This window comes from Lepus europaeus, unplaced genomic scaffold (genome assembly GCF_033115175.1).
Source record: "Lepus europaeus isolate LE1 unplaced genomic scaffold, mLepTim1.pri SCAFFOLD_28, whole genome shotgun sequence".
NCBI classification, from domain to species: domain Eukaryota; kingdom Metazoa; phylum Chordata; class Mammalia; order Lagomorpha; family Leporidae; genus Lepus; species Lepus europaeus.
The window spans coordinates 4,619,556-4,647,168 of NW_026909158.1; the positions used below are offsets into that span (position 1 = coordinate 4,619,556).

At 38.5% G+C, this 27,613-nt stretch overlaps 1 protein-coding gene across 2 annotated transcripts in view; it reads right to left on the bottom strand.

Annotated features, from left to right (window-relative positions):
* Positions 1-1,416: 1,416 nt before the first annotated feature.
* Positions 1,417-27,613, bottom strand: part of TMLHE (trimethyllysine hydroxylase, epsilon) — a 73,576-nt gene continuing 47,379 nt past the window's right edge. For both annotated transcript variants that reach the window (XM_062185133.1, XM_062185132.1), the window contains exons 3-6: positions 24,739-24,915; positions 16,060-16,339; positions 6,659-6,778; positions 1,417-1,657 (exon numbers count right to left, since the gene is read on the bottom strand). In XM_062185133.1, coding sequence (XP_062041117.1) covers positions 1,417-1,657; positions 6,659-6,778; positions 16,060-16,339; positions 24,739-24,915 — 818 coding nt within the window. The remainder of the gene's footprint in view (positions 1,658-6,658; positions 6,779-16,059; positions 16,340-24,738; positions 24,916-27,613) is intronic.

Below are 27,613 nucleotides of genomic sequence, written 5' to 3' on the forward strand. Positions count from 1 at the left end.
AGACATAGTGGCAAAAACTATGTTCTGCATGAAAGATCTCTGTGAGTGAGATCCCAGTGGAAAGAAGGGGCCATCAAAGAAGGATGTACTTTTCTCTGAAGGGAGGAGAGAACTTCCACTTTGCATATGGCCCTGTCTAAATACTGATGGAGTTTGTGGACTCAAAAGACTTCCATAGCCTTGTCAGCTCATGACAAGAGCCTCAGGTGATCACTGATATCATAAATATCAATTGTTAAGTCAACAACAGGAGTCACTGTGCACTTACTCCCCATGTAGGACCTCTGTCCTTAATGTGTTGTAGTATGAGAATTAACAGTAAGACTGGTCTTCAAACAGTACTTTATACTTTGTGTGTCTGTGTGGGTGCAAACAGTTGAAATCTCTACTTAGTATAGAGTTGGTCTTCTGTATATAAAGTCAATTAAAAAGGAATCTTAATGAAAAATGGAATGAGAGAGGGAGTAGGAGGTGGGATGGGAATGGGGGTGGGAGGGCGGGAATAGGGAGAGAAACACTCTATCCCTAAAAGCTGTACATACTAAATTTGTATTCGTTAAATAAAAACCTTGAAAAAAAGACATTGAGGAAATTCAGAAGGATCTTAACAGGGGAGCAATAAGTTAAGCCTTGTATTTTGGAGTGACTGCTCTTGCAATAGCATGAAAAATGAATAGAAGAAGGTTCACAGTGGAAGTAAGGAGACGAGTTAAAAGATTTTAGCACTGGTATAGAAGAAAAATAATAGTGGTCTCACTGAAAAATTGTGGAATTGTGAATAGAAAGCAGTAAGTGGATGGTTGGAGAAAAAGTTAGGAGTCAGAGTTGATAAGATTGGTTGGGTGGTGTCAAGGAGAGGGAAAAGTTAGATGACTTGTCTTTCATTTGGGCCACTTGGTGGATGGAGGTGGTAACCACCTAATCAATGAAACTGGGAAAACAAGTGGAGGAAAATGCTTAAAATGGGAGAAGATGGATGAGTTTTGCTTGAATATAACATGTTTTTTGGTTCTACAGGCTATCTAAGTGGTGATATCCAGCCAAAAATTGGATACACTGGTCAGGAGCTTCACATAAATCTGGCCTACAGACATAAATGTTTTTGTCATCATGCATTTGGGTATTGAAGATGTTTGGTTACTGAAGAGAACTTAATAACCATTTTCCATTTTGACAGTGTTTTCATTTTAAACACACTACTTCCAAATTCTGCCATCCCAAAATGTAGTGTTCATTGGCTGTTGGTCTACTTATTATTCCACAAGAATTATAATAAGAATGTAAAATGGTGTACAATAAAAATCCATAGAATAGCAAGATTATATTGTGGTAGATATAGGGATCTTAAGGATCTTCATTTCAGTAAAATGTTAATATTTGGTAAATTCATTACACTAGGGGATAGTTATTTGGTACTCACCTGATCAAATAGAGCTCTTTATTCCACGGGTAGATATTTAACACTGGCCCAACCCCTATCATGTGGTTCTGACATTCTCCAACATTTTCAATATATTCATGCTTCAGTGGTACTTTGCTGAGGAGTTCAAATTCCTCAGGTGCCTTTTGAAGTACCTGTTCTGCTGCATAGAATCCATCTACCAGCAGTGTCCTGCCACCCGTTCCTTCATGCTTAAGACAGTGAAACACTTGAATACTAGAGTGCAAAGAAAAGAAAATTCTGTTCAGTGGAGAATAGAGAACATATCAAAATTACAGAAAATTATATATGAAATCATTTCTGAGTCTGTCTGTGTCACTTTCTTTTCATAAAAAACTATTACAGCTATTGTGGAAAACAGTATGGAGATTCCTTGGAAATATGAAAATAGATATACTATATGACCCAGCCATCCTACTCCTGAGAATTTACCCAAATAAAATGAAATCAGCATATGAAAGTTATCTGTACCCCCTGTTTATTGCAGCTCAATTCACAATAGCTAAGATATGGAATCAACCCAGATGTCTATCAACTGATGACTGGATAAAGAAAATGTGGTATATAAACACTATGGAATACTACTTGGCCATAAAAAGAATGAAATCCTGTATTTTACAACAAAATGAATGCCACTAGAAACCATTATACTTAGTGAAATAAGCCAGGCCCAAAAAGACAAAATTGTGTTTTCCCTGATCTGTGGTAACTAATAGAATACAAAAAAAGTGAGGTATATGAATGAAATTGACATTTTGAGATTTGATTATTGTTTATAGCCCTTGTCTCTGCTGTTGAGGAATGGTGTTTTTTTCCCTTCTTACTATTTATTGAATACTTAGTGGAGGGTTGAACTTATGATTACAAAATAAACTGAAAGTATGTCATTGTAAAACAAAAAAGAAAAGAAAGACATAACATTTTCTAATGGTTTTCCCCCTCATGTCCAATTGTACAGTTTTCGAGATTTGGAATAGTAATGTCACTGGAGGTTTCTTCTAAATACACTTGATACGTATTGAAGCCTATATGTGCTGGGCTTGGGAATACATGAATAAGATGTGTTTTTAATCATTTAATGTTTAGTTGTTTGAGAGAACAGAGATAGAGAAAGAGACAGAGGCAGAGAGAGAGGCAGATAAATAGAAAGATTCTATCAGCTAGTTCACTTTCCAAATGCTCACAGCAGCTGGAGGTCAAAGCCAGGAGCCAGGAGCCAGGAACTTGATCAGGGTCTCAATCACTTCAGTCATTACTACTGCCTCAGACGGTCTGCAGTAGCAGGAAGCTGGAGTCAGGAGCCAGAGCTGGGACTCAAACCCAGACCCTCTAGTATGGGATGTGTATATCTCAAGTAGCGCTGTAACAGCTAGGCCAAATGCCCACCCATAGCCTCAGTGTTTAAGAAGCTCATAGTCTATTAAGAAGAGGCAAAGCAAAATGTACGAATAAAATATGATAGGTACTATAATAAAATTGTATTCAAGAGACAGTAAGACAATAAACAAAAGAATGATCTGCTCTGGTGGAGTGTTGTGTAAAGAAATGTTTTGGAGGAGGGTGTGGGTGGCTTGGCTTAGTCTTAAAGAATGAGCAAGAACTGGACTAGAATGAGATTGAGGTGCTGAGAAGAGAGCATTCCAGGCAAAGAAACAGTATGACCAAATATGCTGATGTAAAATCACAAGGTTTATTCAAGGAAGAAAGTCAGAAATTCCTCTTGGCATAGCACAGAGAACAACAGAATGATTTTAAACTGTGAAACTCTATGCTCATATTAACATTTTAAAGAGCTGACTATGGCGGTAGTGTGGACAAAGGACTGGTAGAAAGCAAGATGACAAAAAGCTTTGAAAACAACTTGGATAACTTAAATAGTTGATAAGTTATTGAGGGCTTGAGCTTAGAGAGGCATTTGATAGAGAAGAGTGCATACCTGAGAGACACTACAGTGGTAGAACTGGCAGGAGTTGATAACTATTTGATGTGGAGGATGAAGGACAGTCAAGAATCTAAAGTGACTCCAGTTTTCTCACCTGCACAGCTTTAAAGATGATAGTGCTATTTATTAGGAGAGAGAGGCCGGCGCTGCAGCTCACTTGGCTAATCCTCTGCCTGCGGAGCTGGCACCTGGGTTCTAGTCCTGGTTGGGGTGCCAGATTCTGTCCTGGATGCTCCTCTTCCACTCCAGCTCTCTGCTGTGGCCCGGGAGTGCAGTGGAGGATGGCCCAAGTGCTTGGGCCCTGTACCCGTATGGGAGACCAGGAGGAAGCACCTGGCTCCTGGCTTCGGATCCACGCAGCGCGCCGGCCACAGCACACCAGGCATAGTGGCCATTTGGGGAGTGAACCAATGGAAGGAAGACTGTTCTCTCTGTCTCTCTCTCTCTCACTGTCTAACTCTGTCAAAAAAAGAAAAAAGAGAGAATGCAGGCAGATGCATGACTGGATGATAATGAGGAGGATGAGCAATTGAGAAATGTGTTCAATTTAAGGGAATGTTAAAATAGATGCATCAGGAGCCTGTGCTGTGGCATAGTGGGTAAAGCTGCTGCCTGCAGTGCCGGCATCCCATATGAGCACCAGTTCAAGTCCCGGCTGCTCCACTTCTGATCCAGCTCTGCTATGGCCTGGGAAAGCAGTAGAAGATGGCCCAAGTCCTTGTGCCCCTGCACCCATATGGGAGACCCAGAAGAAGCTTCTGGATCCTGGCTTCAGTATGGCCCAGCCCTGGCCATTGCAGCCATTTGGGGAGTGAACCAGCAGATGGAAGATTTCTCTCTCACTCTGTATTTCTGACTTTCAAAGAAATATATAAAATTTTTAAAAATAGCACAATAGAGGGAGATTTTGTAGACTGTAGTTAAAGCCATGTGCATTGGAGAAGTCATTTGGAGAGTCATTTCAAGTATGAAAAGAAGGGCAGGGAAAAAACCTTGAGGAACAATATTACTTAGGACATGGTCATAGGAAAATAAGCCAGCAAAGAAGACTGAGGAAAAATGGTGAGAGAAATAGAAAGAAAACTGGGAAATAAGAGATATTTAAAAATAGATAGTGATTAATGGTATACCCCAGGGGACAAGTAGGATGAATGTACACTGGATATGGCAATAAGTTAGGTGCTGTTGATTTCAGAGGTAGTAATTGTAATGTTGGGGGAAGGGGTTGGGAAAACTGGCTGTCTATGAGTTTGAGGAGTCAATGAGAGGTAAGAATGAAAATCAATTAAAATATAATTCTTTCAATAAGAATAAAAGATAATTCTTTTAATAAGCTTAGCCATAAAATGGTTGGAAGGCAAGACATGGCTGTAGTTAGAGGAAGATAATGTCCTGGAAAGTGTACAAAAGTAGAGAATATAGATATGAAAGGCTTATTGGAAAGAGTCAATAGATAGGGAAAGGTTGAACATGGAGGATGGAAAAGGCAAGATCCAAGGCAATGGTAAGCTTTATAAAAGACAAGGCAAACCACAACAATGATGGCAATGGCTAAAATGATAGCAATACTAATACTTATTGAACATTTATTAGGTGTCAAGTAGTATGTCAAATGCTCTAAATATATCATGTACTTTAATCCCTTAGCAACACTAATGGATAGATTTTATTATTAATCTCATTTTACAGATGAAGAAGCTGAGGCACAGGGTGATAAAATAACTTGTCCAAGATCATAAAGCCAGTATATGGGATGCAAATGCAAGTATAGCTTAAGCCATAACCTGAACTTTGAGGTCTTTTTTTTTATTAACAATTATTTTAATTTAAGTCATACAAGTTTCATATATTTCATATATACAGATTTAGGAACTTAGTGGCTCTTCCCCCCCTACCTTCCCTCCCCCCCATGTTCCAACCCTTCCTCCCCATGCATCTCAGATTCCCACTCTTAATTTTTACAATGGTCTATTTTCAATATACTTTATTTTTGTATAGTTAACCCCACTCTAAGTAAAAGAATTCAACAAATAGTATGAAGAGAAACAAAACAAAACAAAACACTGTTCCTCAATGGAAGAGACAAGGGCTATAAGCAATCATCGATTCTCAAAATGTCTATTTCACTCCAATACATTACATTTCAGGTTCTATAAGTTATGTTGGAACAGGGAAAACATGATATCTGTCATTTTTGGACTGGTTTATTTGAATAAGTACCGTGGTTTCCAGTTGCAACAATCTTGTTACAAAAAACAGGATTTCATTTTTGTTTTTACAGCTGAGTAGTACTCCATAGTATATATATACCATCATTTCTTAATTCAGCCAACAGTTAATGGACATCTGGGTTCATTCCATATCTTAGCTATTATGAATTGTGCTGCAATGAACATGGAGGTACAGATAACTCTTTCATACACTGATTTCTTTTGGTTTGGGTAAATTCCCAGGAGTGGGATGCCTGGATTATATGATAGGTCTATATTTAGATTTCTGAGGTATCTCCATATTGTCTTCCACAGTAATAACCTGAACTTTGAACCACTACAACTATACTGCTAATCTACTTTGTCCTTGCCATTTTATCTAAAGAGTTAAATTAAAAGCACAGTTTCTTATCTCTGGTGATGATCATAAGGGAAGAGTTAGTCAATATTTGAACCTCAACCTTTATCCAGCTGCTTCTCATCCATTTTCCTCTTATCTCCATACATTTATAACACTGAGCAGGATCTCTGAAAGCATGAAAATTAAGTATGATATATATCATATTTGGCTCAGTAGCTTCTGATTCTATGTTGAAAGGGCTATTTCTCAGTCATTTATCCTCTCAATCTTCTTGTAAATCAGATTTAAAATTCTCTCAATACCATACCCAAAGCAGTCACATTTGTAGGGGTTGACCTCTTTGCAATAATTTAATAACTAGATGCAGGAAAACTATGCAAATCCCAAAACTAACAGTTAACTTGTACTTTTTTTTGGTAAGTTAAATTTACTTTGAGAAAAACTTAATTTTAACAAATGTAAAACTACATTTATGAAGTAAGGAGGGTTTTTAATCACTTAATATTTTTATTCCCATGAGTACGAAAAAGACTGAGCTAGGGTATTTCAAAATGATCACATCTCTAGGGGAAGAGAAAAAAACAGTTATACAAATCTGGAGCAGCAAATGTTATTTTGGTTCAAAGAGACTGGAAAATGACTAAGAAGTCATTCAAGATCATCACATGTAAAGATGCTACTCAGTAAAAGTCCATTCCACCTACCCACAGGGCTCTTGAAAATAGGTAGTGTCAGTGTGCCTATCCAGAGCTAGCTTTGTGTATGCAGTGTCACCTCTGGAGAAGTCTGAAGTGAAATGCCACATCCTCCCATAGATAGTTTCTCTGTCAAATGAAATAAAGGAAGATCTGTTAGCTATTGGAAATTATGATTATTGTCTCCCAAAAAATCTTTCCAGTACTTTCTTAATTATTCAAACATAATAACACATTTTTTGTTTCATATTTCCATCCACAAGGTAAAAATGATAGTTGAACACCATATCAGGTCTGACAAATCTGTTACTGGTTAATATTCTAAGAAGTTGATGGGAAAACTTGAAGTATAACGTATTCTGAAAGCTTGGAGTATTACCCTACGCTTCGATGTGTCCACTTTTAATAGCCTTTACATTCAAGATTCCTCCAAGTGCTCACCTTCCTTTCATAAAAAAGATAATATAGTTGCTTCTAGCAGTGATTTTTTTTTAAAAAAATTATTATTGTGTTATTTTTACAGCTCTTCTCTTTTATTAACATTATTTCTTCCATAATGATGTAATTTTTTCAATATCTTCGATACTCCAATTTTCTTTTTTTTTCCCTCTTTCTTTTTTTTCTTTTTTTAACTTTTATTTAATGAATATAAATTTCCAAAGTACAGCTTATGGGTTACAATGGCTTCCCCCCTCCCAAAACTTCCCTCCCACCCACAACCCTCCCCTTTCCCGCTCCCTCTCCCCTTCCAATCACATCATGATTCATTTTCAATTCTCTTTATATACAAAAGATCAGTTTAGTATATATTAGGTAACGATTTCAACAGTTTGCCCCCATATAGCAACACAAAGTGAAAAAAAAATACTGTTGGAATACTAGTTATAGCATTAAATAAGAGTGTACAGCACATTAAAGGCAGAGATCCTACATAATATTTTTAAAAAATTAATTAATTTTCTATGCCGTTTCCAATTTAACACCAGGTTTTTTTTTTTTTTCATTTCCAATTATCTTTATATACAGAAGATCGATTCAGTATAAAATTAGTAAAGATCTCATCAGTTTGTACCCACACAGAAACACAAAGTGTAAAAATACTGTTTCAGTCCTAGTTATAGCATCACTGCACATTAGACAACACATTTAGGACAGATCCCGCATGGGATGTAAGTACACAGTGACTCCTGTTGCTGACTTAACAATTTGACACTCCTGTTCATGGCGTCAGTAATCTCCCTAGGCTCTAGTCATGAGTTGCCAGGGCTATGGAAGCCTTTAGGGTTCGCTGACTTTGATCTTATTCCGGTAGGGTCACAGTCAAAGTGGAAGTTCTCTCCTCCCTTCAGAGAAAGGTACCTCCTTCTTTGATGGCCCCGTTCTTTCCATTGGGATCTCACTCACAGAGATCTTTCATTTAGGTCTTCTTCTTTTTTTTTTCTTTTCCATGGTGTCTTGGCTTTCCATGCCTACAATACTCTCATGGGCTCTTCAGCCAGGTCCGAATGCCTTAAGGGCTGATTCTGAGGCCAGAGTGTTGTCTGCTGTGTATCCCACTTCCAATGCTGGATCTTTCTCTCCCTTTTTGATTCTATCAGTTAGTATTAGCAGACACTTGTCTTGTTTGTGTGATCCCTTTGATTCTTAGACCTATAGGAGCCATCGGATGTGAATGGAAATTGATCACTTGGACTAGTGAGATGGCATTGGTACATGCCACCTTGATGGGATTGTATTGGAATCCCCTGGCACATTTCTAACTCCATCATTTGGGGCAAGACTGATTGTGCATGTCCCAAATTGTGCATCTCCTCCCTCTCTATTTCCACTCTGAAATTTAACAGGGATCACTTTTCAGTTAAAATTTAAACACCTAAGAATAATTGTGTGTTAATTACAGAGTTCAACCAATAGTACTAGAACAACAACAACAACAACAAATACTAAAAAAGATAAAGTATTACATTGTACATCTAGAGTCAGGACAAAACTGATCAGGTCATTGTTTCTTATAGTGTCCATTTCACTTCAACAGGTATCCCCTTTGGTGTTCAGTTGTCGCCGATCAGGGAAAACAAATGATATTTGTCTCTTTGGGACTGGCTTAATTCACTCAGCATGATGCTTTCCAGATCCTTCCATCTTGTTGCAAATGACTGGGTTTCATTGTTCCTTACTGCTGTATAGTATTCTATGGAGTACATGTCCCATAATTTCTTTATCCAGTCTACTGTTGATGGGCATTTGGGTTGGTTCCAGGTCTTAGCTATTGTGAATTGAGCTGCAATAAACATTAATGTGCAGATGGCTTTTTTGTTTGCCAAATTAATTTCCTTTGGGTAAATTCCAAGGAGTGGGATGGCTGGGTTGTATGGTAGGGTTATGTTCAGGTTTCTGAGGAATCTCCAGACTGACTTCCATAGTGGCTTAACCAGTATGCATTCCCACCAACAGTGGGTTAGTGTCCCTTTTTCCCCACATCCTCTCCAGCATCCATTGTTGGTAGATTTCTGGATGTGAGCCATTCTCACCGGGGTGAGGTGAAACCTCATTGTGGTTTTGATTTGCATTTCTCTGATTGCTAGTGATCTTGAACATTTTTTCATGTGTCTGTTGGCCATTTGGATTTCTTCTTCCAAAAAATGTCTATTGAGGTCCTTGGCCGATCTCTTGAGTGGGTTGTTTGTTCTGTTGTTGTGGATTTTCTTGATTTCTTTGTAGATTCTGGTTATCAACCCTTTATCTGTAGTATAGTTTGCAAATATTTTTTCCCATTCTGTTGGTTGCCTCTTCACTTTCCTGACTGTTTCTTTTGAAGTACAGAAACTTCTTAATTTGATGCAATCCCAAATGTTAATTTTGGTTTTGACTGCCTGTGCTCCTGGGGTCTTTTCCAAGAAGTCTTTGCCTGTACCTATATCTTGCAGGGTTTCTCCAATGCTCTCTAATAATTTGATGGTTTCGGGTCGTAGATTTAAGTCTTTAATCCACGTTGAGTGAATTTTTGTGTAAGGTGAAAGGTATGGGTCTTGCTTCAAGCTTCTGCACATGGAAATCCAATTTTCCCAGCACCATTTATTGAATAGGCTGACCTTATTCCAGGGATTAGTTTTGGATCTTTGATCAAATATAAGTTGGCTGTAGATGTTTGGATTGATTTCTGGTGTTTCTATTCTGTTCCATTGGTCTATCCATCTGTTTCTGTACCAGTACCATGCTGTTTTGATAACAACTGCCCTGTAGTATGTCCTGAAATCTGATATTGCGATACCTCCGGTTTTGTTTTTGTTGTACAAGATTGCTTTGGCTATTCGAGGTCTTCTGTGTCTCCATATGAATTTCAGCATTATTTTTTCCAGATCTGAGAAGAATGTCTTCGGTATCTTGATTGGTATTGCATTGAATGTATAAATTGCTTTTGGGAGAATAGACATTTTGATGATATTGATTCTTCCAATCCATGAGCATGGAAGATTTCTCCATTTTTTGGTATCCTCTTCTATTTCTTTCTTTAAGGTTTTGTAGTTTAAATCGTAGAGATCTTTAACGTCCTTGGTTAAGTTTATTCCAAGGTATTTGATTGTTTTTGTAGCTATTGTGAATGGGATTGATCTTAGAAGTTCTTCCTCAGCCGTGGCATTGCCTGTGTATACAAAGGCTGTTGATTTTTGTGGATTGATTTTATATCCTGCTACTTTGCCAAACTCTTCGATGAGTTCCAGTAGTCTCTTAGTAGAGTTCTTTGGGTCCCCTAAATAAAGAATCATATCATCTGCAAAGAGGGATAGTTTGAGTTCTTCCTTCCCAAAGTGTATCCCTTTAATTTCTTTTTCTTGCCTAATAGCTCTGGTTAAAACTTCCAGAACTATATTGAATAGCAGTGGTGAGAGTGGGCATCCCTGTCTGGTACCAGATCTCAGTGGAAATGCTTCCAACTTTTCCCCATCCAATAGGATGTTGGCCGTGGGTTTTTCATATATTGCTTTGATTGTATTGAGGAATGTTCCTTCCATACCCAGTTTGCTTAGAGTTTTCATCATGAAAGGGTGTTGTATTTTATCAAATGCTTTCTCTGCGTCTATTGAGAGAATCATATGGTTTTTCTTCTGCAGCCTGTTAATGTAGTGTATTACGTTGATTGTTTTGCGGACGTTGAACCATCCTTGCATACCAGGGATAAATCCCACTTGGTCTGGGTGGATGATCTTTCTGATGTGTTTTTGCATTCTATTGGCCAGAATTTTATTGAGTATTTTTGCATCTATGTTCATCAGGGATATTGGTCTGTAATTCTCTTTCAATGCTGCATCTTTTTCCGGCTTAGGAATTAAGGTGATGCTGGCTTCATAGAAAGAATTTGGGAGGATTCCCTCTTTTTCGATTGTTCTGAATAGTTTGAGAAGAATTGGAGTTAGTTCTTCTCTAAATGTCTGGTAGAACTCAGCAGTGAATCCATCTGGTCCTGGGCTTTTCTTTTGGGAGGGCCTTTATTACTGTTTCAATTTCTGTGTCAGTTATGGGTCTGTTTAGGTTTTCTATGTCTTCCTGGCTCAATTTAGGTAGGTTGTATGTGTCCAAGAATCTGTCCATTTCTGATAGATTTCCCTGTTTGCTGGCATACAAGTCCTTGTAGTAATCTCTGATGATTCTTTTTATTTCTGTGGTGTCTGTTGTTATGTTTCCTTTTTCATCTCTGATCTTATCGATTTGGGTCTTTTCTCTTCTTTTTTTAGTTAGTTGGGCCAATGGGGTGTCAATTTTGTTTATTTTTTCAAAAAAACCAGCTCCTCATTTGTCTGATTTATTGTAATGTGTTTTTTGGATTCAATCCTTTTGATTTCTTCTTTGATTTTAATTATTTCCCTTCTTCTACTGGGTTTGGGTTTGGTTTGCTGCAGATTTTCTAGATCCTTGAGATGACTTGAAAGCTCATCTATTTGGCGTCCTTCCAATTTGTTGATGTAGGCACCTATTGATATAAATTTTCCTCTTAACACTGCTTTTGTTGTATCCCATAGGTTTTTGTATGTTATGCTGTTATCCTCATTTACTTCCAGAAAATTTTTGATTTCTCTTTTAATTTCTTCTATGACCCATTGTTCATTCAGGAGCATGTTGTTCAATCTCCATGTGTTTGCACGTGCTCTGGGGATTCCCGAGTTGCTAATTTCCAATTTCATTCCTTTGTGGTCTGAGAAGCTGCATGGTATGATTCTAATTCTTTTGAATTTGCTGAGACTTGCTTTATGTCCTAGTATGTGGTCAATCCTAGAGAAGGTTCCATATACTGCTGAGAAGAATGTAAAGTCCTTAGATGTAGGATGAAATGTTCTGTAGATATCTGTTAGATCCATTTGGGCTATAGTGTCATTTAAATCTGCTGTCTCCTTGTTGATCTTCTGTCCTGTTGATCTGTCTATCTCTGAGAGTGGAGTATTGAAGTCCCCCAGTACTATTGTATTGGGGTCTAAGTCTCCCTTTAAGTCCCTTAACAAGTCTTTTAAATAAGCTGGTGCCCTGTGATTAGGTGCATATACATTGATAATTGTTATATCTTCCTGTTGAATGGATCCCTTAATCATTAAATAGTGCCCCTCTTTGTCTCTCCTGACAGTTTTTGTGGTAAAGTTTATGTTGTCCGATATTAAGATGGCTACGCCCGCTCTTCTTGCATTTCTGTTGGCATGGTATATCTTTTTCCAGCCTTTCACTTTCAGTCTGTATGGATCATTGTTGGAAAGATGAGTTTCTTGTAAGCAGCAAAAAGATGGGTTTTGTTCCTTAACCCAATCAGCCAATCGGTGTCTTTTAACTGGACAGTTCAAGCCATTAACATTCAATGTGATTATTGAGAAGGAGTAACTTTGCCCTGCCATTTGCCAAATATATTTTCTAATATCTGGTTTGAGATTCTTGTGGTCTTTTGCTGTGAGGTTTCCTTCCTTTACCTTCTCTCATATTGGTGACCGTGTTTCTGTGTTTCTGTATGTAACACATCTTTAAGCATCTTTTGCAGGGCTGGATGAGTGGCGACAAATTCTTTCAATTTCTATTTGCTGTGAAAGGTCTTTATTTCACCTTCATTCACAAATGAGAGCTTTGCAGGATATAATATTCTGGGCTGGCAGTTTTTCCTCTCTTAGTACCTGGGCTATATCTCGCCATTCTCTCCTGGCTTGTAGGGTTTCTGATGAGAAGTCAGCTGTAAGTCTAATTGGAGATCCTCTGAGAGTAATCTGGCGTTTCTCTCTTGCACATTTTAGGATCTTTTCTTTGTGTTTCACTGTGGTGAGTTTGATTACGACGTGTCGTGGTGAGGATCTCTTTTGGTCATGTTTATTAGGGGTTCTATGAGCTTCCTGTACTAGGACGTCTCTGTCCTTCTCCAAACCTGGGAAATTTTCTGCTAGTATCTCACTAAAAAGGCCTTCTAATCCTTTCTCCCTCTCCATGCCTTCAGGAACTCCTAGAACCCGAATGTTGGGTTTTTTAATAGTATCCTGTAGATTCCTGACAGTATTTTTTAGATTTCTGATTTCTTCTTCTTTTCTTTGATTTGACTGTTTCCTTTCCTGTTCTCTGACTTCTAATTCCGATATTCTCTCTTCTGCTTCACCCATTCTGTTTTTAAGGCTTTCTAATGTGTTTGCCATTTGATCTATTGAGTTCTTCATTTCATTGTGGTTTTTGGTCACTATCTCAGTTCCCTGTTCTACTAGTTGTTTAATTTCATTTTGATTCCTTCTTAATATTTCATTTTCATGGGAGAGATTTTCTATCTTGTCCATTAAGGATTTCTGTAGTTCAAGAATTTGTTTTTGAGAACTTCTTAATGTTCTTATCAATTTTTTGAGATCTGCTTCTTGCATTTCCTCTATCTCTTCATCTTCATAATCTTGCATTGGCGTGTCTTGTTCACTTGGGGGCGTCATAGTGTCTTCCTTGCTCTTGTTACCTCGGCTTCTATGTTTGTTGTTTGGCATGTTGGAGATAATTTATGGTTTTTTTTTTTTTTTTTTTTTTTGCTGCGGTGTTTTTTTTTTTCTCGTTATACTATGCCTCTAAGTGAGCTGTCTGCTTTGTTGAATCCTTAGGGGCTGTGATGGGTGTGGCCAGAGAGCTATGCTTGATTCTTCAGGTTTAAGGCTGTGTAAAGAGCGACTCTCCCAGATTGCTCACTCACTTGCTCCTTGCTGGCTCGCTCTCTCTCTCTCTTTTTTTTTTTTTTTTTGACTCAGTTGGGAGTGGAGTTGAGGGTAGTTGAAATCTGGCCTCTGTGAGTATTCGTTTGATCTACCCCTGGGACCACACAAAGAGTTTATGCAGCCCTCAATGTGTTCTCGAGTTTCGCTAAAGTTACTGAGTTTGGCTGCGCTTTACATATGTAAAATCGCGGTGCTCTTTGTTTTGCTTGGTTAGTGAAGGGAGAGGCCTCTGTTCCCCCCCCCCAATGTCTCGGGTTTCTGAGGTCTTTGTCTTACCCTCCTCCGGTTCCCGCGCTGGCGAGATTCTGTGGCTCTGGCTCGTCTCCCGCCGCTCGGCTCGTCTCGGTTGGTTTTCCACGCGGTGGGCTCCCTGTAAGTCCTCTGTTTCACATCCACTAGATCCGGAAGCATTTCCTCTGCAGTTTTTTTCTTGAGTCTTTTCCTGAGGCTACAGTAATTCCACTTTTATGAAACTTTATTTTCCCAAACTAAGGCGCACGTCCTCACTATCCGCCATCTTGGCTCCGCCCCTCTTTCTTTTTCCGGATACTCCAATTTTCAAGGGTGATTGAAAAATTTCCATATTCTTCATGTTACATAGAAGTAATTAATGTAGACCCTCACTCATCTTTTGGCAATACAGAAATAAGGAAAGAAAAAGGGATAGTTTTACTGAGACTTGCTATATCATTTTTGTATCTATTCTTGAGGTATACATCATATTTTTTTCAACTTCCCATTTTATTTTTCATTTCCTTAGGTAAAAATAACAATAAAGAGGAAATTTTCAACAATGTAAAATTCATAAAAGACTTAGAATAGTCTCCTAACTTTAATTCATTTTAAAAATAATTTTTATTTACATAAAGTAAAAAATTCATGTATTTCATATATACAGAATTATGAGCATAGTGACAGTTCCCACCCTACCCTCAAACCCATGCTCCCACCCTCCCTCATCCCTCTTTATTATTTCTTTTAATTTTTACAATGATATACTTTCAATTTATTTTATAATCATATGCTTAATCCTCCACTAAGTAAGAAATTAAACAAATGGAAGAAAAAAAATCACTGTTACTCAACAGTAGAGACAAGGGCTTTTGTAATTATTGTCCTGGTGGGTTCAGATCTGACTAAAGGTCACTTTAATATTTTAACTTTTAGAGTTCATCTTCTGGGAACGCCAAGTCTAAATGGGCAATGATCTTTGTTTTGAACTAAAATTGCCAAAACCTCCTAAATTTCTTGCTTACCAGCACAGTTTCTTTCACTTGAAAGTTCTCACTTTGTTTCAAACAGAAAGAGTTAAATGTTGTTGACACAGAGCAAATGGCACAGCATACTGTCTGCTACACAATGAACTATATCTGGACTTATTAAGTAAAATGAAAGTGCTAATTATAGTAATGTAGATTTCTATCACATTTAACAACACAGATCAATCTATATACCACCTAGAACTGCAGAATGGTAATAAAAACAGCACTGTTTTTAGAACAAGGAAACAAACTATTTCAATTCCAGTTCTATTTCTTACTAGCAGAGCAACCCTGAGAAAACTACTTACTATATCCGAGTATCAGGTGCCTCATCCATAGGACAGGGGATAAAACACACATTTATCTGGACTACTATAATGACCCAAATTAAATATAGATCCGAATTTGTTGGTTAAGTGCTATACAATATGATAAGGCAGTATTATTAACAACTAGCCTCTGAATCAAACCTTAGCAATCACAGAAAGTCAAGAATGGATGATCTTTATATACCAACCTATTTAATCCTCTTCTGAGCAGATGGGAATGTATACAGGTCAGTGGAGGAGGGGGAGTTGAGTGTTTATGTGTGTGTGTGTGTGTGTAATGGACTTGCCTATTATCACACATCTTGATGGTATAACTTGGACTACTACCTAGTTACTTACACTCAGTGTTCTTTGTCATGTACAATGATACTTGTCACTTTGAGGATCACTGGTCTAGAAAAATACATCAGTGACTTTATTATATTTAACATATAAGTATCTTTAGAGATTATAAACCTAGTCCTCAAATAAAGCACTAAAAGTGGGAGTCTCCTTATTCAGATTACAAAATATTCTGGTTTGTAAACAAGGGAGACCATACCTATTACATTTCTTCATTGGTACTTATGCTGTAGAAAATAATTACTGTGGATTTCAGAAAACTAACGAATTACCTGATCAAGCTGATCCTTTCTGCCAACCTTGCTGTGTGCTCCTGAGTGGGAGGGACATTTTCTACAAATGCAATTCCGTAGAGCAGAAAGTTTTGCAAAAACTTCTTCAGTCCCTCATTAGTTTCTAAGAAGCTCTGGAAATCTACAGATGGAACTTGAGCTTGCTGGTAGATCTCAGCATTCCATAATATTCTAGGCTGGATAACCTTCTGTTTCTGCCCTTCGTAGCTGTTTTTTGCCAGCCAATCCAAATCATATCTAGTCACATGACCATCTGGCCCTTTTAAGGGGAAAATAAAATGCATTAGATAGTTATTATAAATAATATGAACAATTTATTGGTTAAAAATGCTATCCTTGGGGATAGCACTGTGGCATAGCAGGTTAAGCTGCTATCTGCAGTGCCAGCATCCCATATGGGCACCAGTTCCAGTCCCAGTTGCTCACTCCGATCAAGCTCCTTGCTAATGGCCTAAGAGAGCAGCAGAGGATGGCCCCACGTGGGAGACCTAGAAGAAGCTCCTGGCTCCTGGATTCAGATCAGCCCAGCTCCAGTTGTTGTGACCATTTGGGGAGTGAACCATCAGATGGGAAACTCTCTAACTCTCTCTCTGTGTGTGTGTGTGTGCATATCTCTGTTTCTCCCTCTCTGTAACTCTGCTTTTCAATTAAATCAATAAATATTTTTATTAAACTTTTATTTAATGAATATAAATTTCCAAAGTACAGCTTATGGGTTACAATGGCTTCCCCCTCCCAAAACTTCCCTCCCACCCACAACCCTCCCCTTTCCCGCTCCCTCTCCCCTTCCAATCACATCATGATTCATTTTCAATTCTCTTTATATATAAAAGATCAGTTTAGTATATATTAGGTAACGATATTTTAAAAAATGCTGAGTTCTTTATTGTTTATGAAAACAGGGGCTGGTGCCATGGCGTAGCAGGTAAAGCTGCCTCCTGCAGAGCCGGCGTCCCATATGGGCACTGGTCCAAGTCCCGGCTGCTCTACTTCTGATCTAGCTCTCTGCTATGGCCTGGGAAGGCAGTAGAAGATGGCCCAAGTCCTTGGGCTCCTGTACCCGTGTGGGAAGACCCGGAGGAAGCTCCTGGATCCTGGCTTTGGATCGGCGAAGCTCCGGCTATTGTGGCCAACTGGGGAGTGAACCAGCGGATGGAAGACCTCTCTCTCTCTCTCTCTCTCTCTCTCTCTCTCTCTCTCTCTCTCTCTTTCTCTCTCTCCTCATCTCCTTTCTCTTGTAACTCTTTCATATAAATAAATAACGAAAGAAAGAAAACAAAATAAGTGCCTAGAGTGTTTCTGACATTGAAATATTTGTGGGTTGAGTGGGATTCACAAACAAATGAAGTAATAAACAAATCCCCTCAGAAGGTGAATAGATTTGTGGAGTTATAGCTATTTAGTAAAGGACTTTCTGGAATATTCATCAAGTCATCAAATAATGATAATCCCAGTAGGTTTTTAGCATACTCAACATTCTCTCTGCTTGCCCCCATCTCTATCTCCCAACTACAAAAGAATTCAGAATGTTTCAGCCAGAAGAAACTAATCTTTATTTCACAGATGGAGAAAAATTCAGTCAGTGAATCACTCATGATCACACAATTAATAAATACAAGTTGAGGATCCCTTATCTGAAGTGTTTGGAACCAGAAGTGTTTCATATTTTAGAGTTTTCAAGATTTGGGGATATTTGCATACGCCTTACCAAAATCTGGCAAGATTTCAGATTTTCAGATTAGGGATCCTCAACCTGTGCAACAGTTGGGACAGAAACTCTGCCTTCTTGCTTATGGAAGTTCAGTACTCTTGTACGCTGTCTTCCTCTTCTAAATGGTTTAGACAGGGCATTTCTGTCAAGTGATATAACATTAACAAAATGCAATAAAGTGATATATATGTGCCAAAGAAAATATTTGCAAATTATACAACTGATAAAGGATTAATAAGCAGAATCTACAAAGAGATCAAGAAACTACACAACAACAAAACAAACAACCCACTTAAGAGATGGGCCAAGGACCTAAATACACATTTTTCAAAAGAGGAAATCCAAATGGCCAACAGACACATGAAAAAATGTTCAGAATGTTATTATTTTTAAATACATTCCTTTCTAGTTTGACAAATTAAAGTTTTCTGTTTAAGGTAAATCCTGGTAGTTTAGACTATTTTGCAAACTTTAATTAGAATTTATCTGCTTACTAATAAGACTAATAACATTTTTGTATTTGTTAGATATCTATTTTTTTTAATGCAGAGGTCACCAAACTTGTCTATGAGCCAAATTTGGCACTTGTTTTGTAACACTGGTTTTGGAAGGCATGCACTTCCATTTGGTTACATATATTCTATAGCTGTTTTCACCCTTCCAGTTAAGAGCTGGATAGCTGTGACAGAGACCATACTGCCCACAAAGCCTAAAATTATTTACCATCTGGTCCTTTACAGAAAATGTTGGCTGACTTTTAATTTAATGATTTGTCTGCTCATTTCTCACATTTGAATATTAGTGCTTTTCTTACAAATTGGCAATAGTACCTTATATTATAAGTGGATTTAATCTTTTTTGTATACTTTGCACATATTTTACCAAGTTGGCTGTTTTCAAATAAATCTTCCTATGTCATGCTTTTTCTTTTATTTGCGAGATAGGGAGACAGAGAGAGACAAATAGGGAGGCAGAAAGCTCCCATTTGCTGGTTCACTCTCTACATGTCTGCAATTGCCTGGGCTGGGCCAGGCCAGAGCTAGAAGCTGAGAATGCAACCCAATATGAACATTAATATACAGCTTTTTGAGTGAACACAGATTTTTGTATCTTTGGGACAAATGCCAAGGAGTGTGATTTCTTGGTTATATGGTGGTTTCATGCTTAGAATTTTTTTAAGATTTATTTATTTATTTGAAAGGCAGAGTTAGAGAGGCAGAAGCGGGGGCGGGGTCCTTCCATCCACTGGTTCACTCCCCAAATGGCCACAACGGCCAGAGCTGCGCTGATCCAAAGCCAGAAGCCTGGAGCTTCTTCTGGGTCTCCCATGTGGGGGCAGGGTCCCAAGCATTTGGGCCATCTTCTACTGCTTTCCCAGGCCATAGCAGAGAGCTGGATTGGAAGTGTAACAGCCAGGACTCAAACTATTGCCCACATGGGATGCCGGCACTGAAGGTGGTAGCTTTATCTGCTACTCCATAGCGGTGGCCCCATGCGTTCAGATTTTTAAGAGATGCCCAAAACTGTTTTTCCAGAGTCGTTGTATCATTTTACATTCATATTAGCAGTATATGACTGATAGAATTTCTCTGCATCATCTCCAGCATTTACTGTTGTCATTATTTTTCATTTCTGTCATTCTGATAGTTATAATAGTGAGATCTCATTGTGATATTAATTTTCACTTCTCTAATAGTGATGCTGAACATCTTTCCACATGTTTATTTGCCATTTGTATATAATATTTGGTAAAATATCTGTGTATGTCTTTTATTCATTTTCTAATTGGAGTTTGAGAGTTATTTAGTCTTACTCACATTCAGGACCTGAAGGTGCTCTCCTTATGTTTGACATGTAAGTCTTTTATCTATTTTGAGTTAAATTTTTTATAAGTTGTGAGACTTAGAGTGAAATTTCCTTCTCTCTTCCATGGATGTCTAATTGCACGAGCACCAATTGTTGAAAAGTCTATACTTTACTGAATGGCTTTTGCCAAAGATCAGTTGACTATATTTGTGAGGATCTATTTCTAGGATTTCTATTCTATTCCATTGATCTATATTTCTGTCTTTCCAAAAATAATACATTGTTTTCATACTTCAGTGACCAGGAAGTGATTCTTCTTCCCACTTTATCTCATGTTTATGGATTGCAACAATTAATATTGTTAAAATGCTCATACTACCCTGAGAAACCTATAGATTCAATGCAATCCCTAAAAAAAATACCAATGGCATTTCTTGGCAGAAATTGTTTTAAAATTCTAAAATTTGGGGCCAGCACTGTGGTGCAGCAGGTTAATGCCCTGGCCTGAAGTGCCAGCATCCCATATGGGCACCTATTTGAGACTCAGCTGCTCCACTTCTGATCCAGCTCTCTGCTGTGGCCTGGGAAAGCAGTAGAAGATGGCCCAAGTCCTTGGGCCCCTGCACCCATGTTGGAGACTCGAAAGAAGCTCCTGGCTCCTGGCTTCGGATCAGCACAGCTCTGGCTGTTGTGGCCAATTGGGGAGTAAACCATTGGATCGAGGACCTCTCTGTCTCTCTCTGCCTCTCCTCTCTCTGTAACTCTGATTTTCAAATAAATAAATAAATATTTAAAAAATAAAATTCTAAAATTCATATAGAACCATGAAAGACCATGAATAACCAAAGTAATATTAACTAAAAGGAAAAAAGATGGAGACATCACATCATCTGACTTCAAAATCTATTAAAATGTTATAGTATCCAGAACAGCATGGTATTGGCATAAAAAGACACATAAGCTAATGGAACAAAATAGAGAGCCCAGAAAAAAATACAACTGATTTTTGACAAAGGTGTCAAAAACACTTATGTGAAAAAGGACACTCTCTTCAACAAATGGTAGTGGGAAAATTGGACATCCACTTGTAGAATAATGTATCACTCACCATAAACCAAAATTAACTCAAAATGGATTAAATAATTGAGTGTAAGATCCCAAACTATGAAATTACTAGGTGAAAACGCAGGAAGATACTTCCCATCATTGGGTGGGACAAAGACTTTTTGGAAAATACCCCAGAAGAATAGGCTACAAAAGCAAAAAAATAGACAAAATAAAGAGCTTCTGCACAGCACAGGAAACAATGGGAAAAAACCATAAACTAAAGAAAATATTTGCAAACTGCACAACTGGTTAATACTCAGAATTTATAAGAACTCAACAGTAAAAGGAAAATGAAAGAACCTGATTAAATATTGGATAAAACACCTAAATAGACATTTTTTTTTAATTTTTGACAGGCAGAGTGGACAGTGAGAGAGAGAGACAGAGAGAAAGGTCTTCCTTTTTGCCGTTGGTTCACCCTCCAATGGCCGCCGCGGTAGGCGTGCTGCGGCCAGTGCACCGCGCTGATCCGATGGCAGGAGCCAGGTACTTATCCTGGTCTCCCATGGGGGTGCAGGGCCCAAGCACTTGGGCCATCCTCCACTGCACTCCCTGGCCACAGCAGAGAGCTGGCCTGGAAGAGGGGCAACCGGGACAGGATTGGTGCCCCGACCGGGACTAGAACCCGGTGTGCCGGCGCCGCAAGGTGGAGGATTAGCCTAGTGAGCCGCGGCGCCGGCGGTAAATAGACATTTCTTAAAAGAAGACACACATGCTGAGTGAAATAAGCCAGTCCCAAAGGGACAAATATCATATGTTCTCCCTGATCGGTGACAACTAACCGAGAACCAAAAAGGAAACCTGTTGAAGTGAAGTGGACACTGTGAGAAACAGTGACTTGATCAGTCCTTGTCCTGACTGTTGAGGAACAACTTAATACTTTATCCCTTTTTAGTATTTTGTTTTCTCCTACTTAATACTATTGGTTGAACTCTGTAATTAACACACAATTATTCTTAAGTGTTTAAATTTAACTGAAAAGTGATCTCTGTTAAATATAAGAGTGAGGATAAGAGAGGGAGGAGATGTACAGTTTGGGAAATGCTCAATCTGACTTACCCCAAATGGTAGAGTTAGAAAGGTGCCAGAGGATTCCAATACAATCCCATCAAGGTGGCAGGTACCAATGCCATCTCACTAGTCCAAGTGATCAAGTTCAGCTCACAATTGATCACAATGATAGGTCTAAGAGTCAAAGGGATCACACAAACAAGACAAGTGTCTGCTAATACTAACTGATAGAATCAAAAAGGGAGAGAACGATCCAACGTGGGAAGCGGGATACACAGCAGACTCATAGAATGGCAGATGTCCTAAACAGCACTCTGGCCTCAGAATCGGCCCTTAAGGCATTCAGATCTGGCTGAAGAGCCCATGAGAGTATTGTAGGCATGGAAAGCCAAGACACTCTGGCAAAAAAAGACCTAAATGAAAGATCTCTGTGAGTGAGATCCCAGTGGAAAGAACGGGGCCATCAAAGAAGGAGGTACCTTTCTCTGAAGGGAGGACAGAACTTCCACTTTGACTACGGCCTTGTCGAAATAAGATCGAAGTTGGTGAACCCAAAAGGCTTCCATAGCCTTGGCAACTCATGACTAGAGCCTAGGGTGATTACTGATGCCATAAACAAGAGTGTCAATTTGTTAAGTCAATAATAGGAGTCACTGTGCACTTACTCCTCATGTAGGATCTCTGTCCTTAATGTGTTGTACAATGTGAATTAATGCTATAACTAGTACTCAAACAGTATTTTACACTCTGTTTCTGTGTGGGTGCAAACTGCTGAAATCTTTACTTAGTATATACTAAGTTGGTCTTCTGTATATAAAGATAATTGAAAATGAATCGATGTGAATGGAATGGGAGAGGGAGTGGGAGATGGGAAAGTTGCAGGTAGGAGGGAAGTTATGGGGAGGAAAAGCCATTGTAATCCATAAACTGTACATTGGAAATTTATATTTATTAAATAAAAGTTTAAAAAAATGATCTATAACCATTCAAAAAAAATAAGACATATAAACGGCCAGCAAGCATATGGAAAAATGCTCACCATCACTATTCACTAGGAAAATGTAAATGAAAACCACAATGACCTATTACCCAAATCCAGTTCGAATGTGTAGGATCAGAGACAAAGGAACCCTTGTACACTGTTGGTGGGTATATTAGACTTCACCATTACAATAAACACTTAAGAAAAGCTACTTAAGAAGGAAGGAAGTTAATCTTGGCTTATGATTTTGGAGGTTCACAGTCCAGGATTGGGTGGACCCCATTGGTTTGGCCATCTGGTGAAGACAGAGAATTGGCAATGGCAAAATGTGTGTGGAGGAATGATTACATGGTGATCCAGGAAGCAGACAGTGGCTGGGCCAAGCTTGGCTTTTATAACCAACCTCCTTGGGAGAACTACCTTCTGAGGGTATGCTTCTAATGACCTAAGTACTTCCTCATAGGCCCACCTCCTGAACATCATAATTGGATAAAGCCTCCACCCTGCTAGAACCACCAAACCATGACTTTGGAGTTTAAATTTGGGAGCTAAATTCTGTTCAAACCATAGCACTGTGAATGTAACTCATACACCCATTGTGACAAACAGTATGGGTCTTCAAAAAAAAATAAATAGAGAGAAAGCACTTAGGAGAATCTACCTAACTGCACCAAGATAGTGGTGGAAAAAGGGGGCCAACCCAGAGAAAAGAACTGAGGAACAGTTTGCTGATGGAGAAGCAGGAAGTAGCATCAACAACAGCAATTGGAAAAGAAGAAAATTATTTTCTTTTCTATCAAACAAATGTTCCATTCTAGAAAGTGTGATTGATTCTCTCAGTGGACAGTTGGGTTGATTTTATTACTCCATTCTCTCCCTATATGTACTCACTGAAGTGAATTATAGGCCACAAGGCACAATCCATCTTTATTCGAGGCATTAACAGTCAGAAATATGAAACTACTAATATGTTACTGCTTAGAAGGATTACCCCTGTAACATGAATTTGACCCAGTGGATAGCATCATTATATTGTATATAATTTTAATTGCTTACACTTAAGATTCAATATTCAATGTTACCTTTTTTTCCCAGGTTAGCAGGTTATGAAATGATAGAGTAAAGTACATTTAGGAAACTTTTGGCCTCAGTTCCAATGATAAAGTTTAATTTATAATTTATCAGACACTCTAAGAATATTTTAAGTTTTGTAAATAGTTAAAAATATTTTAATTGTTAAATTATGATCTATAAACCACCGTGGTAAAATGGGAGTGCAGATGCCTCTTTGATTTCATTTCCTTTGTATATATACCTCTTAATGAGATTACTGGATCATATGGTAGTTCTACTTTTTTGGGGTGGGGGAATCTCCACACTTCTCAATAATCTACATTCCCATCAACAGTCTGCAAGGGTTACCTTCTCCCTACATCTTTATCAACATTTGTTATATTTTATCCTTTTGATAATAGCCATTTTAAAAGGTTGAACTATGGCTTTAATTCATGTTTCTCTTATTATTGATATTTTTTCATACATCTGTTGGTCTTTTATATGTCTTGAGAAATATCTACACAGATTCTTTGCCCATTTAAAATATTTATTTATTTTAAAGGCAAAGTAACAGAGCAAGGTGGGGAGAGAGAGAGAGAGAGAGAGAGAGAGATCTTCTATTTGTGGGTTCACTCCCCCAATTCTCATCTTTTTCTTGCCTTATTGTAGTGACTACAATGTTCAATATTATGATTAATAAGAATGGTGGGATTAGATTTTAAATGAGAGTAGTGAGAGCAGACATCCTTGTCATGTTCCCTATTGTAGAGGGAAAGTTTTGGGCTCACCTTTACATAAGGTATTAGCTGTGGATCATGATTTTATCTAAAGAGAAAAACAAGATGCATAAAAAATGCTTCCAAAGCAAGGGAAAAAAGAGAAATATAACTAAAAGAATGCCCTTTTTGGAAAGGGAAAATCCAATTTTCACAAATAATTGTTCCATAGAAGAGTTACCCAAATAATAAGTCTCCTGTCCACTTACAAGTGAAAAAGAGCGTGGTCTCATCCAAACGTATGGTCTTTGGCTTGATACATAAATCCACACTGGCAGTGTCCAGGCTGCGCTGATGAGTCTTAGAGTTGTAGCAAGATGCTGACCGGCAGTGATCTCGAAGCCAGACATAATCAAAGCGCATCACAGTGTTAGCATACTGTAGTTCTAAGGGAAAAGATCACATTCATCAGGAACACTTATTTAGGAAAATAAAACAAAACAAAAATCTGTTGCCAGAGAACTTTATTCTAAAAATCTTCTACCAAGATACAAGTGAAATTAACAAGGTAGAGACTATCATCATTTATTAAAATATATGATAGAATTTCGATGATTCAAATGGTATGGTGTTGGTATAGGACAAGACAAAACAATGGACGAGTATAAAAATTCCAGAAATATACCCCTACATTATATGGAAATTTCCCATGTAATAAAGTGGTAGATAAAATTAATGAGGAGATTTTTTTTAAATAAATGCTATTGGGACAGCTATATATCTATTTAAAAAAAGATCAACATATATCTTATATCTCTTGTCACCATATCTCATGTAGTTGTATGGTCACCAGGATAAAGAGTTCTAAATTTGGGACATAAAACCGTTAAAGTATTAGAAAAGGAAACATGAGTAGGTGAGAGTATATAAGAGGTCCCTGCATTATTCTAGCAACTTTTCTGTTAGTTTGAAGCTATACCAAATTTAAAACATACCCTCGGGACTGGCACTGTGGCACAGCAGGTTAAGCCACCCCCCTGAAACCCTGGCATCTCAAATGGGTGCCAGTTCTGGTCTCAGCTGTCCCACTTCTGATCCACTCTCTGCTAATGAGCCTGGAAAAGCAGTGTAAAATGGCCCACATGCCACTCATATGGGATACCTGGATGAAGCTTCTGGTTTCAGACTGGCTCAGCCCCAGCCATTGTGGCCATCTGGGAAGTGAACTAACAGATGGAAGATTCTCTCTCTGTGTCAGTCTCTCTCTCTCCCTGTAACTCTGCTTTTCAAATAAATAAATACATATTTTTAAAAAATCCCATCAAACTCTTCTAGACACTCATTTCATCATTTAGAAAAGTTTACAAAGGCAATAAAAATTATAAAGTTTCTGGGAATACACAAAAAATATTGAGGACTGATGTATAGAAATCTATATAACCATCTTAAAGGACTTGAAAGATACTTGAACAGAGAAATATCATGTTCAATGATGGGCCAGTTCAATAAGGCAAAATATAAATTCTCTTTTAATTAATACAAATATTTCATCAATTTCCAACTTGTGTTCTAGTGCAACTTTTTATGTTCTGAACAAGTTAATTTCAAAATTCATACTGGGAGAAATATAGACATTGAGAGAGATCTCCCATCCACTGATTTACTCCCCAGTGTCTTCCATGTGGGTGGATGACTTAAGCCATCACCTGCTACCTCCCAGCATGTGTGTTAGCAGGGAGCTGGAATGGAGAGTGGAGCCAGGACTAGAACCCAGGCACTCTGATATGGGATGCAGATATCCCAAACCAAACCCCTGTCCCAGCAAATAGTCAGTTTAAAAGTATAGAATTGATGTAGAATAGATGAATAGATCAAGAGGACAGAATAGAATCCCAAAGCAGACACATGTATGCATGGAAACATAGTATATGAAAAACATAGTATTTCATAATGTGGAAAAAAGATGAACTACTCAATAAGTGTTATTAAAAATTAGTAGTTAAAAGGCAAAGTAACAAGCACAAATTTGTAACAAAAAAGGATTAATGCCCAGTGTATAGAATAAATCTCTGTGATCGCTAAGATTAAAACTCAACAGAAAAATAGGTCAAGGATGCCAGCAAGAAAGTCTTTCAAAGAGACCAGTAAACACATGAAGCCCTTCTCTGCTTAGTAGTATTCAAAGGAATGGGTATTACAACCAAAATGGGATATCATTTTATATCTAGTAGAGTGACAGAACTTTTAAAATTTGATTACAATGAATATTTTAATGGATGTGAAGAAATGCACACTTGTGAACATTGGTAATAGGAATACAAATTGTCAAAGCCATATTGAGGGACTGGCACTGTGGCGCAGCAGGTTAATGCCCTGGCCTGAAGCGCCGGCATCCCATAAGGGCGCCGGTTCGAGACCCAGCTGCTTTGCTTCTGATCCAGCTCTCTGCTATGGCTTGGGAAAGCAGTAGAAGATGGTGCAAGTTCTTGGGCTCCTGCACCCGCGTGAGAGACCCAGAAAAAGCTCCTGGCTCCTGGTTTGGATCTGCGCAGCTCTGGCCATTGAGGCCATCTGGGGAGTGAACCATCAGATGGAAGACCTCTTTCTCTCTTTCTCTGCCTCTCCTCTCTCTGTGTAACTCTGACTTTCAAGTAAATAAATAAATCTAAAAAAAGCCATACTGAAAGCTCAAGAGGCCGGCACCGTGGCTTAACAGGCTAATCCTCCGCCTTGCGGATCCGGCACACCGGGTTCTAGTCCTGGTTGGGGCGCCGGATTCTTTCCCGGTTGCCCCTCTTCCAGACCAGCTCTCTGCTATGGCCCGGGAAGGCAGTGGAGGATGGCACAAGTGCTTGGGCCCTGCACCCGCACGGGAGACCAGGAGAAGCACCTGGCTCCTGGCTTTGGATCAGCGCGATGCGCCGGCCGCAGTGGCCATTGGAGGGTGAACCAACGGCAAAAAAGGAAGACCTTTCTCTCTGTCTCTCTCTCTCACTATCCACTCTGCCTGTCAAAAAAAAAAAAAAAAGAAAGCTCAAGAAATATAATTTTTTCAAAGAATATAATTTTTAAAAGTGCATATTTGTTGCTTGATCCAGAAATTCACCTCTCAGTATTTATCTTATAGAAATAGTCACTCATTTG